A 13,561-nucleotide genomic window follows, 5' to 3' on the forward strand; every position below is an offset into this window, starting at 1 on the left:
ATGTCAGGCTCTTTGCATGCATTATCTGGTTAATTCTCACCACAACATTAAGAGGTACCACTGTGCATATGGGGAAACAGGTTGGACAAGGGGAGTGACTTGCTCAAGGTCACATCTCAAAAGTGGCAGAATCACGATTTGATTAAGAATTTGAACCAAGGGGCGCCTGGGTGGCTCAGTGGGTTAAGCCGCTGCCTTCGGCTCAGGTCATGATCTCAGGATCCTGGGATCGAGTCCCGCATCGGGATCTCTGCTCAGCAGGGAGCCTGCTTCCCTCTCTCTCTCTCTGCCTGCCTATCTGTCTACTGTGAACTCTCTCTGTCAAATAAATAAATAAAATCTTTAAAAAAAAAAAAAAAAAAAAGAATTTGAACCAAGGGGCGCCTGGGTGGCTCAGTGGGTTGAGCCTCTGCCTTCAGCTCAGGTCATGGTCTCACTGTCCTGGGATGGAGTCCCGTGTCAGGCTTTCTGCTCAGCGGGGAGCCTGCTTCCTCTTCTCTCTCTGCCTGCCTCTCTGCCTACTTGTGATCTCTCTCTGTCAAATAAATAAAAATTAAAAATCTTAAAAAAAAAAAAAAAAGAATTTGGACCGGGGTCCTTCCGATTCCAGCCCTGCTGAACTATTCCTGTCTTTGGTCTGAGAGAAATGGAGAGAGTAATGGGTTTTGCGTCCATGACGTTGTTTCCTTCTTTCAACCACTTGTTGGGGACTTTCCCCCACCTCACAGTTAATGAAGCCCACTCAAGGGATGGAGTGACTTGCCCAAGGGCCCACACCCAAGAAAGTTTAAGCCCTGGTCTCCATTTAAACACAGGTCCGGGGCATCTGGGTGGCTCAGTTGGTTAACCATCTGCCTTCGTTTGGGTCATGATCCTGGGGTGCTGGGATAAAGACGCACATGGGGCTCCCAGCTCAGTGGGGAGTCTGCTTCTCCCTCTCCTTCTTTCCCTGCTTCTGTGCTTGTGTGCATGCTCACTCTCTCTCTCTTCCTGTCTCAGGTAAATAAATAAAATCTTAAAAAACAAAAAAAAACAAAAAAAAAACAAGGGACTCCTGGATGATTTAGTCGGGTAAGTGGCTGCTTTTGGCTCAGGTCATGATCCCAGGCTCCTGGGATCGATCCTCGTTTTAGGTTCTCTGCTTGGTGGGGTGTCTGCTTGTCCCTTTCCCTCTGCTCCTTCCCCCACTTGTTCTCTCTAGCTCACTCTCTCTCAAATAAAGAAATAAAATCTTTAAAAAAAAAAAAAACAACAAAAAAAAACAGGTCTGACTTCAGACTCATTCTAGGCTGTCCAATGCTGAGATACACGGCAGTTGATTTTGTGTCCATGATGTCATTTAGTTCTTCCAAATGCCTGTTTGAGGACCCTCATTTTATAATTGAGCATACTGAGGCATGGGAGAGAAACTAGCACATGGCAGAGCAGTGATTTAAGCTCCTTCTCCTGGACCCAGTGTTCTTTTCCCTGACTTTGGCCAGGGAAATTGTTGCCCAGGGAAGGGAATAGGAGGAGAGAAGGCAACTCTAAAGGAATAGGGGTGCTCCGAAGTCTAGCTTTGGGTTCAATCTCTTCCTGCTAGCCAGCCTGGGTACTCACCAGAGCCTCAGTGGTCCCAGGGCACTTGGCTTGGAGGTGGGGTTGGCGTATACACCAAGTGTCCACCAGGTGGGGCTTTTGCCAAAGGCCGGGCTCCAGGAGGCCCCAGCAGAGGCGTTGCTGCCCCACCCTGGAAGGTAGCACTGGGCGCACACAAGCGCATGTATCACCGCTGTATGCTCATTCACAGGCACACACAGGCTGTGTAAGTCTGTGTGTGAGCACACAGGTGTGTCCCAGAGAATATGTTTCTGGCTTGTGTTCAAATGTGCACGAATGAATGTGTGGTGTGCATGCAGGTGTGTGTGCGCATGTGTATGTAAAGGTGTATGCATGAGAGCGTGCATAGGGGTGTATACAAACTATGTCTGTGAGAGCAGGTGTGTATATGTGTGTGCACAAAAGGGGGGATGGTACATGGGTGGCAGGTTAGACCCTGGCCTGAGGTACTGAGGATCATTTAAAAGTCTCTCTCGTATGCTGTTTTCACAGGCAGGGTCTGGGACAGGGCCCCCGATGCCTGGCACATTTGCCAAAGATCCTGATGGACCCCAAGGGTTTGGAGCAGAAGGGCTCATGCAGGAGGGTTAGATTTGCTTCCTGGATCATGGAGCATTTGAAGTGGAGGGGAGGCTTTGCTCCCCCAGGCACTGAGGGGTTCACAGAGGTTTCTGGGGTTGAAGGGATGGGGACCCAACCTCAAAGGAGAGCTTCCAGAATCTTCATCCTGGGCCCCCTGAGCTCTGGAGAGAGGCTGGAGACTGTGAGTTTAAGGGAAGGCTCTGAATTTCAACCCAGGCTGAGCCCCTCGCCAGCTGGGAATTGAATTAAAAAATTCAAAGTGAGGGTGGCTCAGTGGGTTAAGCCGCTGCCTTCGGCTCAGGTCATGATCTCAGGGTCCTGGGATCGAGTCCCACATCGGGCTCTCTGCTCAGCAGGGAGCCTGCTTCCTCCTCTCTCTCTGCCTGCCTCTCTGCCTACTTGTGATCTCTGTCTGTCAAATAAATAAATAAAATCTTAAAAAAAAAAAAAATTCAAAGTGAGTTCAAAGCCCCACAGAGATTTACAGGCAGCTGAGAAAGGGAAGGGGGTGGTATTCAGGGTTGAGAACCTCAACCTTGACATCAAACAGAACAGGATTTGACCCCCAGCTCAGTTGCTTACAGGCTGGATGACCTTGGGCAAGTCACTTACCATCTCTGAACCTTTGTTTCCTCAGCTATTAAGGGGAGGAAATGACAATACTTACCTCCAAGTGCTGTTACAAAGAGGAAATTAGATAATGGGCAGAGCGAGCCCAGCTTGGGGAAAGCAGGCCATAAATGGCAGCATTATTATTTTCCTGTCCTTTGGGGACCAGTGGATCTTCTTTTGTTTTGGGGAACCTAAGAGCCGAGAAATCAGAAGGCTTAAGGAGGCTGAGAGAGTGGTAATTTAGGGACTGGCTCCTGGGGTGACAGAAACAACCCCTATTAGCTACGCTTTGTCTGAATGGCATCTTCCAGAAGTACCTACATTGCTCTCCCTCCTGCCCTGAGCAGGGCCAGCAGAAAAAGCTAAAGCTAGGGTCAGGGCTTCTGTAGCAGGACTGTAAAAGTGCATAGTTTCTCACTGCGCTTCTAAACCATGCTCAGCCACTGTCCTGTTGAGTGAACTTGGACAAGATATTCTGTCTTCCTGACGCTCAGTGTTCTCACTGGCAGAATGGATACAGCCATGATAGATGTGAGATTTGGGGAGAACGTTAGAAAGGTCCCTGGTGCATAGTAGGCATCAATATGACCGTGATGATGACAGTGCAGCAGTAACACAGGGACAAAATGAAAATTGTAACGATTCACATCTCTCTATCTCTCTTTCTTTCTTTCTTTTTCTTTTTTTTTTTTTTTTTGGTTTGGCTTCCTATTTTGCTGACTAAATGAAATGTGAGAACCTCAGATGTGAAGAAGGAGCAATGAGAGAGGGAAGGGGCAGACATGGAGGACAAGGGAGGAGGCACCAGGGAAGACTGAGCAAGTAAGAATGAGTGATGAGCGGGAGAAGGTGGGCGAGACATTTGAGGGGAGAGGAATTACAAATAGAGACTAGAGTGGCTGTTTTAATGAAGGGAACTTCAGGGAAGAAGCAAAAAGGATTGTTAAGATGTTAAGTGCTTCATACCTTGCCCCTTAAGAAAAGCTGCAATAACAGTCTACACTCTTCATCAGGTTTTAGGGGTACAATTTGTGGAGTTTTATTTAAGTGGGTGGGTGGGAGTGCTGGTGGGGGTGCTCAGTTCTTCTCAGGGCACAGGAAAGACCCATGGCTGTCCTTGGGAGCTCACAGTCTTGGGAGCCGATGGAGGAATCAGTGCCCTAGTGGGCATGAAGCCAAATGGGGACACTCGTGCCAGAGATGTGGGACCTAGGAGAGATGGAGAGCCAAATGGGTTCCCTCAGTTCCGCGGTGGTTGTTTGGGAGGTCTTAGGTCACTGTCTGGTTTGCACACTCCACTGCTAAAATGGGATGCAGAATTGGAAGGCAGGTTCCTGCCCAGGGACCAGCTTCTCAGGGGCTCAGCAAAGCTGTGTGCATGAAGAGGAGCCTGTGCCAGTGAAGAGCAGAGTCCTAGAAACTCTAATTAGCTAATGTTTCTAAATCTCCTGGAAGCTGCCAAGTGCCAAGTGGTGTTTCATTCCGGGGATGCTCAAAGAAAATCAGTCTTGGTTCTGCTATAGCTACAGCTCTGAAAGGGACCCTGGGCTATTACATGAGCAGAGCTGTTAGGATGCTTGAACAAACAACCAGACATGGCAGAGTCAAGTCATTTTAATAAGGATATAGTTTTCAGTTAAAATGTTTTGTGCTGTTGGTAAAAAAGGAACATTTTTTTGGTTTGTTTCCTTAAATCTGTAGCATGCAGACACCTCTACCTGGGGCTTGATTTTTGTGTAGGGTGTGAGGTAGGGATCTGATTCTATTTTCTTTTTCCCATATGGGTAGTCAGTTGGTTCAGCACCATATTGAAAATGAAGTTGTCTTTTCACCACTAGTTTATAAGGCAAGCTCTGCGATGTAAGTCCATTCTGTACTTGTATGAATCTATCCTAGGCTTTTATTTTTTATTTTTTTAAAAAATATTTTATTTATTTATTTGACAGAGAAAGATCACAAGTAGGCAGAGAGGCAGGCAGAGAGAGAGGAAGAAGCAGGCTCCCCGCTGAGCAGAGAGCCCAACGTTGGGCTCGATCCCAGGACCCTGGGATCATGACCCAAGCCGAAGGCAGAGGCTTTAACCCACTGAGCCACCCAGGCGCCCCTATCCTAGGCTTTTAATTTTGTTCCCTGAGTCTATTTGTCCTTCTGCCTCACTGTTTTTATTATTATAGCTTTATAATTAGTCTTAATATCTGATAGGAAAAGTTCCTATACTTTATTATTCTTTAAATGCCCTGACCTTGGCCCTTGCATCTCCATAAGAATTTCAAGATGGGCTTGGCCTGTTCTGTGAAACACTTTATTGGGATTTTTATTGGAATGGTCTTAAGTTTATTGATTAATTCGGACAGAAATGACATCTTCACCATATTAAGTCTTTCAGCCCATGAACAGTCCATGTTCATGGACTGCCTCTCTATTTAGTCCATTCTTCTTTCATGGACATCTCAGATGGATATGGCATTCTGTGGTATGTTTATCTGTCAGGGTCTCAGGAGAAAACAGATTCCCTCCCACCCCAAAAGAATAAAGATTTCTGATGATAAAGTATTTGTGATCATAAGAAATTTTAGATAATAATGTGAAAATTATTAGTGGCCTCTAAACCCATTTTCTAGAACTAATTCTGTTAACTATATGATATCGAGTTTTCTTTAACTTTTTCCTAAGTACCACACTTTAAGCAGAGATGGGATTATTTCTTTTTTTTTTTTTTTTTTTTAGATTTTATTTATTTATTTGACAGAGAGAAATCACAAGTAGATGGAGAGGCAGGCAGAGAGAGAGAGGGAGGGAAGCAGGCTCCCTGCCGAGCAGAGAGCCCGATGCGGGACTCGATCCCAGGACCCTGAGATCACGACCTGAGCCGAAGGCAGAGGCTTAACCCACTGAGCCACCCAGGCGCCCCGGGATTATTTCTTAATATCCTATAGCCTAGATATGTTTATTTTGTCTTATATCCTAGATATCACTTCAACACATATAAATAACATTAACATTTCTTAATAATTGAATAGTGTTGTGTGGTAGGTCAGGGTCCCAGAAGGTACACTCAGCCAGGATTTGTAAATGAGACCATTTACAGAATTGTGGGCAGGAGAATGTTGAAGCACCCAGATGCTTACAAGAGGAGGAAGACATTTCCACCTCAGATCTCAAAGGGTGTGGGGAGGGAGAGAGCCTAGTGAGAGCAGAAAGACAACTTGACCAGGACTGTGTCTGTAAGAGAACCCCATCACTGTCAGAACTGCAGTGAGGTAGGGAAGGAGCTGGGAAATAAATACCCTAACCTTTCCCTCTTCCCACCTTCTTACTACCAAACAGGTCCCCCATTGGCCAAATCCATCTGGATGCCAGAGAACAAGGGAGCCTGGGAGATAGAGTCCACAGAGGCTGGCTTCCTGGGGCCCCCGGGCAGGGGTAGAGTGAATGGGGAAGGAGGGACAAAAGGAGCATAATCAGCACATTACAAATACACTGGTTTAACTAGTCTCCAACAGGAGTCAGGCAAAGGGAGACTGACCCTCTTGTGTTGTCCTCTCCAGTCTGATTGGTCAATGAGAATTGGACTTGGGTAACACTGCAGCTCTGCTTTCTGGCCATCCGCTTTTTCACCCATTTTTCCTCCCCATAAGAGACAGGGCAAGCTCAAGAGCCCCAGGCCTGATGTGAGTGAACTAGGTGTCAGGCCTGGCTCTGCTCTTTCACAATCATTTGACCATTTCTCTCTCAGGACCTTATTCTTTTCACCTGCAGTTTGGGAATGCAGATTGCTATCCCATGCATCGTGAGACCACAAACAACGATAGCTACTAGATATGGCACATTTACATAGTGCTTCACAGAAATTAACTCTTTTAATCCTCAACATTTTTGTACGATTATTAGCACCATTGTACACCTGGCAAAATGAGGCACAAAGAGGTAAAGTCACTTGCTCGAGGCCACAGAGCTTGTAAGTGGCAGAGCTGGAATTCATATCCAGACAGTCTGACTCCAGAGTCTTGCTTCTAACAATATATTATGCTAAAGATTTACTTATAAGCATCCAAAAACCAGTAGGTGCTTAGTAATAGTAGAGGTTGACAGCATTGTGTTTGCACATAAGGAGTTGGTGGTTTGGTCTTCAGAGTTGGTCACTCCAACCTCTGGATCTGGGACCTAACCATGGGCCCACGTCCAGGAGTCCACACCCCTGCAGGTGTCAGCCAGGCAGTACCATATCCCCTACTCCACTCGGAGGGCTGTCTAATGCTTCCAGATAAATTTGGGGGTCTCTAGCTGTCTTTCTCCCTGCCTGGCAGCTGCGGTGGGCAGTACAGAGCTACCGAAGGACATTTTCTTTTGTTTCAGCTTTGATGCTGGGGATTTCGCATATCATTATGTTCATGGCTAAGGACCTGCCATTATCTTCCCTGGGATTCTTACACAGTTTATGAATTTCCTAAAGGATTCAGCTCTCTGTCTGCTTCTGCTTTCAGGGTAGTCTATTCCAAGCCACACTCTTCTTCCTCTGGGGCAGGGAGAGGGTGTCATCTTTTCCATTGTAATTTTTAAAATACTTACCTTGATAAGTTGGTCTTTGAGAATCAGGAATCAACAAGGAACCTGCTTAAGTATTTTTATATCTGCACGTGTGTGTTTGTGTTTGGGCAGGGAGTGTGCATGAAGAACATGAAAAACAGATTTTCGCAAAAATATTTAATATTTTAGTACTTTAGTTTTTAAATCTGAGGCTGATTACAAAAAGAGTGTTTCCTGGTTTACCGTCTTTCATTAAGGACCACCCATAATAATATCATTTCCCCAGCTAACTCTGTTTGGGGGTAAACACTTAACTGCTTAATTCATTATTGCTGAGCTTGAGACGGTAACAGATGCCTTTGGAATATAAGCCCTCACATCTAATAAGGCACTGGCTCACGATGCGCTTGGAATATGGTGGGGAGAGATGGCTGAAATTTATTTTGTGAATAAAGCAATAAGCCACTAAGCAAAGCTAATATGTTTCGGCCCAGGCAGAAAGACACGATCATTCAGTATTTATGTAGCAACCCGTTCCTCAGTGGGACTGCAAGTTTCTACCATTAAAATTGTCAGAATTCTTCAGAGACCCACTGCATTAAGTCATTTAAAAATATCACAGACTTAAAACAATCTGAATTATTGGATTTTCTTGCTGCTCTTCAGTAAGCATGTTTGCTGTGGCAATTTCCTGCTCGGTCAAAGGTGCAGCCTATGTCAGTCAGGAAAGTAGAAAAGTTCCATGCAGAATTTTTATTCTGAAGCCCAATAGTCCTAACAACTGAAAAAAAGTCAGACATAAATTTATTTTTTTCTTTTAACTTTTTCTTTTGACATAATATTAAATTCCCAGAAATGCTGCAAGGAGGGTACAAATTGCTGTGTACACATCATCTAGAGTCCTCAGGTGTACCATTTTGCAACATTTGCTGTATCATTCTAGTAGATAGATATAAACAAATACATGCATATTATTTTTGCCTGAACTATTTGAGAGTTAGTTGCAGACATGATGAGGTCTGTTCCTTTACCCCTAAATATCTCACTCTGTTCTCTAAAAAACAAGCCTCTTTTGTTATATAGCCACAATACAATAATCAAAACCAGGAAATTAACATTGATACAATGCCATTATGCAATCTATTGACTTTATCCTAAATTTCTCATTGGCTCTAATTAATGCACTATACAGTAAAAGAAAATCCTGGGTCATATGTTTTAATTGGTTGTCAAGTCTCTTTTGCTTCTTTAATCTGGAATAGTTCCTTCATCTTTCTATGTGTTTCATGTGACATCAACATTTTTAAAGAAAACAGGCTATTTTGTAGAATTCCCCCTTCACTTGGGTTTGTCTAATATTTCTTCACAATTAGATTCAGGTTATATACTTTTGGCAGGAATATCACAGAAATGATGCTGTGTCCTTCTCAGTACATCATATCAGGAGGTACACAATGTCAATTTATTCCATGACTGCAAAGTCAGACATAAATTTAAAATTATCTTTCATCAAAACCTTGGTTTGTTAAAAATTGCTTTGAAGGGTTTCACACTCACTCCAGATTTTCTATTACAGGTCTTTAAAAAACAGACTCAAAGACAAGGAAACTGCAAGCTTTACAGATGCTCAGGAGAAAATGTAGCCATTTAAAAAAAATTGCAATGTGATAGTTATGAAATTTCTCTAAATTCATTTTGCAGAATGAGAGCTGTAATTTAAACGTGAAGTTATCGAGAGCTGAGATAAACCACACATCACGTGCAATTTAATCTGGCAAGGAAACAGGCCACTCGGAATTGCTAACTAGGCCTAATTCATTACATCTTGGTGAATGCTGTACTTTTGGTCTTACGAGTCTTTCAAATTGTACATTAATATATTTACCCAGGCCTCATGGAAAATGTATGGGGATGGTAACAGAAATACTGTATCCTTGTTTAAATCACATTACATTTTTTAAACAGCTCAAGTGATTGCTCAGAAAGATCACACCTTCTTCTGAAGCATTTATGAAACAATTATTTACATTACATTAAAAACTTTAATTGCCTCGAAGCACGTGCTCCAAGACACAAATATTGGAAAATCATCAAAAATATCCATCACGATTCTCTCTCCTTTACAACTCTTCTAAACTTTATCTTTTTTACAACCTTCTGTATTGATCTATTGTCCCAGACCAAGAGTGATGTCAGAAGTCCAAGCTGGGTCATAAAAAGAGAATATAATTTCCATTTGCTGTCTATAAAAGCAAATCTTTTGACCAGATAAAGAGGGAGGAAGCGTTCTTTTGGGGGGAGTAGGGAGGAGGGTGGGGTGGGATTTGGCAGGGGACTTGCCAGAGAGGGAGCGTGACCCCAGGGTCAAGAGTGGGGGTGGGATAAGTGGGTTAGTGATGGAGGGATTTAGGGGGTCTGAGATCCTCTTGGGGGTGGGATGTTGGGAGGGGACTGGGAACCTCTGGCTTGCACAGAGGCAAAAAGAGGGAAAAATGTAAAGGAAGAAATTTATCTCTCATCCCTATTGTCCAAGGTCAGAAATTGCAGAAGAGGTAACTTCCCTCGAGCTGGGCTAAAGACTTTCTCCCAAAAGACAGTCGTAATAAAGGAGCCTCATACTGCAAAGGACCTGAGGTCCCCAGCTAGAAGGCCCCTCGGATAATAATGATGATAACAATAGCAGAAATTTCTGTAGTTGTTGAGAATCCTAAAGACCCCATAGCAGGGCTACGGCCCTCTCAACAGATCATAACAATAAAAGCTAACCCATTCTACGCAAATTATAAAAGCCAACTCACTGAGGGGGTTAAAGTGCTCCAGAGATTTGGCTAAGGATCCCTTCCAATAATCATCGAAACAGTAAAAGGGCCTCCCATTCTAAAGTTATGAGGAGCCTTTTATCTCTAGACCCCCAAATAATAACAGTTATAAGAACTCCTATTGCGAAGGATCTGAAGCCCGCCCCCATCCCCTCGCCCTGCAAGGAACCCTGATCTCTGACTAAGGCGCCGCTCCCCAATAATAAGCAAAACAATATAATGGCTTGGAAACTGCGCGCGGCAGTGGTGCTATTTCCCACGACTCAGTGGCGCCCCCGGGCGGCTTCCACCGGCCCGCTGGCAGGCTCCCACACGCCCGCCGGCCCGCGAGTCTACGCGGCCCTACCTGCGAGCTGCAACCCTCCGATCCGAAGCTTAGCTGGCGGAGGAGCGGTAGCAGCCCGAGGCACGTGTTGTGTGTCCTCTGATTGCAAAAGAAAAAAAAAAAATCATCGCAAACTATTAACTTTTTTTTAAGTATGCAATGCAGGGGGTGGGGGGGTAGACAGGTGCGAAGTGGGGGGTGTTGGCGTTCCGCTTGCCGGCCTCCCGCAGCCCCCCCTCCCAAACTTCCCTTTGCATTGATCAGCACGTTACGTCAGTATTGATAAGTTTGCAAAAAGCCAAAGTCAAGTGCAATCGCGCGGCACACCGACCCCGGACTTGGGGGGGAGATGCAGCGAGCGCTCCGCGGGCCCGGGAGCCGGCTGCAGGCAGGGCAGCGGCGGCGCCGTCGCCTCTCGAAGAGGCTGCCTCCCCCCCACCCTCCCCTCCCGCCCCATCCTCGGCCGCCTCCCCCGGGCGGGCGCCGAGCTCCCCGCCCGGCGCGCTCCGCCCGCGCCCTCCGGGGGTCGGGGGGGCGCACGACTCCCGGGCCCGGCGGCGGCGGCGGCGCGGCGGCGCCGAGGGGCAGCGGGTGGAAGGAGGCCGGGGGACGCCCAAGGGGCCCCGGGCGGCGGCGCTCAGGGCCCGGGCGGCCGGCGGCGGCCCCGGGGCTGGGGGGAGTCCAGCCCGGATATTGAGTGCAGCCATTGAGAAAAGCCAAACTCTTGTGTGTGTGCGTCTCGAATAGCCCCCAAGATGGCCGCCAATGTGGGATCGATGTTTCAATATTGGAAGCGATTTGATCTACGGCGACTCCAGGTTAGTGCGGGCAGCGCCGGCCGCGCGGCCGTGGGGAGCCCTAGGGCGCGCCCTGGGCGCATTGGGGAGGTCCCCGGGAGGGTGGGCGGGCGCCCCGGGGCGGCGGGCGGCGGCTGCTGGGGCTCGCTGGGGCTCGGCTGCCCGCTGCCCATCGATAGGTATTAGGAATTGATCTCGCCGCTGCTCTTTGTTCGGTTCAATCATCGATTAGCCGCCGCGACCATGGAGAAGCGCTAGTGAGCCCTCGGCCCGGGGAGCAAGCCGGCGGGAGAACGGCCGAGCGAGGCACGGGGAAAGCAGAGGCTGCGGTCCCGGGCAGGGGGCTGCCGGCGGGACCCCCGGCAGCCCCCCTTGCGCTGCACTTTGCGCGCCTCCCAACTTCGCGGCGCCCGGGGAGGCCGCGGAGCGCGCCGCGTGCCTGTCCGCGGCCGGCTGGGGCTTAGGCGAGGGAGGGAGGGAGCTGGTGGGTAGGGAGGTGGAGGAGGAGGAGGAGAAGGAGAAGGGAGGAGGAGGAGGCTGCTGGGGTTGGCGTGGAGGCGGCTCCGCGCCCCGCCGGCCGCCGGCACCTCGGCCGCCGCCGCCTGCCTGGCTGCGCAGCCCAGACGCGCCGCCACCCAAGGGCCGTCGCTGCTGCCGCCCCAGCCGCAGCTGCCACCGTCACCGGACTGGCCGCCTGCGCCGGCAGACCTCTCCTCGGGCCGGGTTCTCGGGGTTCGTCTTTGCTTCTTGCCTTTACCCCCATTCCACCCTCTTTTTAAGTGCAAATGGGGCGGGCGGTGGAGATGGGCCCGGGGCGCGCGCAAGTTTGCGCTGCCGCCTCCGGGGCCGTGGAGAGCCTGGAGCTGCGCAGAGCAGGTGACTCCCGGCTCTCGGGCCCATGGGAACTTTTAAATGGGAGATTCCCCTGCAGTCTTCTTCCTCCTGCTTTCCCTCCCGCCACTCCCCTCTTTTCTTCTTTCTCTCTTCTCTTTCCCTCTCTTTCCCCAGGGCTACTCCCTCCCAAACACCAGCGCTTTATTCTCCACTCCACCTTTCTCTGGAAGTCTGTATGTCTCTCCTAGATTTGGGGGTGTTCTGTGCTAATCCCCTAGGAGGTGGGACTGGGGGTGGAATCTCAGAGAACACCCGCGGAAGGTACTGCTCTAGGCTCTGTACTTTCTGGGGTGCCCCAGGACGCTCCTGCCAAGTCCTCCCAAACCCTGGAGTCTTGCAAAGTCTCGGCATGCAGTGGGAACAAGGGGCGGGGAAGTGTTGCTGAGAACCAGGCGATTAGAACATCCTGCCTTGGCCTTGACATTCGCAGAAGAAGTGAGAGCATCAGTCTGGAGATAAAAAGGGACACACTTATTTCTTTTTTGAAAATCCGCCTGCAGATCTTCTTAAGTTTCTTCTGATAAGTGGTTCCTATACCCTCCTCCTCCTAGCCACTTCCCAGCCCCCTCCTTTCTAACCCCCCACTCGTCCCCTCCCCCAGCCATTGAGCTGAGAGAAAATCGGGGCACTCAGGCATGCAGTTAATAACTGCAAGTGCCTTGCAATTCCAGGTCCTCTCTCGAGTTGGGGCTACAGTTTGGTGACCAGCTGAGGCGGGCCAGGCTGTGAGCTGTGCTTGCCCGTTTAAATGATGCTAAAGTGGCCTTTCTGGAAGAGTGGGGGGGGGGTGTGGGAGGGAGGGAGGGGGGAGAGAGAGAGAAATAGAGAAAGAGGGAGAGAGGGAGTTGGGCAGCCACATTGGGCTTGGCACGAAGGCCAATGGTAATCGTATTCCCTGCTAATGTTTGTAAATGAGACCGGGGCACGGCTGGGGGACAGCGTCTTTATTTATGATTGATGTTCTGTAACATAAGGAATGACAAGAACGTGGCAGACAAGAGGAGAGGAACCAGAAGGGCTGGCGAAAGCCCTTTGCAGGGTCCTATTGTTATTCTGGGCTGGAGAAAATTTCCGCGTCGAGATTTACAGCGCTGGTATTTGCTCCCGGTTGGCCAGAATGTCAGTTAACACAATTTTCATTAGATAACTCGTTTTCAATCCAGGGAGCTCCGGCTGCAGCCAGGAGGGGTGGCTAGAGCTGGGGCTGGGTGCTGAGGGGTGGGTGCGGCTCCCAGGGGGCCGATTTCTGAGCTGGGGGGAGGGGGTTTGAACCTCACTCGCTTCCTTCTCCAGCTCCTGGGTCTTTTGTGGAGCTGTTGAGGTCACCCAAATCTTGATTCCATTTGGACTCCGTTTGGACTCCCACTGATCTAGGAACCCTTTGTTAGGGTTTTAGAAGATGCTGA

The 13,561-nt window shown here is 48.6% G+C and overlaps 1 protein-coding gene across 1 annotated transcript in view; it reads left to right on the forward strand.

Moving 5' to 3' along the window:
* The first annotated feature begins 11,005 nt into the window (after positions 1 to 11,005).
* CUX2 (cut like homeobox 2) overlaps positions 11,006 to 13,561 on the forward strand; it is a 258,743-nt gene continuing 256,187 nt past the window's right edge. The window contains exon 1 of the mRNA XM_045073569.1: positions 11,006 to 11,282. Coding sequence (XP_044929504.1) covers positions 11,220 to 11,282 — 63 coding nt within the window. The 5' untranslated portion in view covers positions 11,006 to 11,219. The remainder of the gene's footprint in view (positions 11,283 to 13,561) is intronic.

This window comes from Mustela putorius, unplaced genomic scaffold (assembly GCF_011764305.1).
Source record: "Mustela putorius furo isolate JIRA1106 unplaced genomic scaffold, ASM1176430v1.1 tig00537248_pilon_pilon_pilon, whole genome shotgun sequence".
Lineage (NCBI taxonomy): Eukaryota > Metazoa > Chordata > Mammalia > Carnivora > Mustelidae > Mustela > Mustela putorius.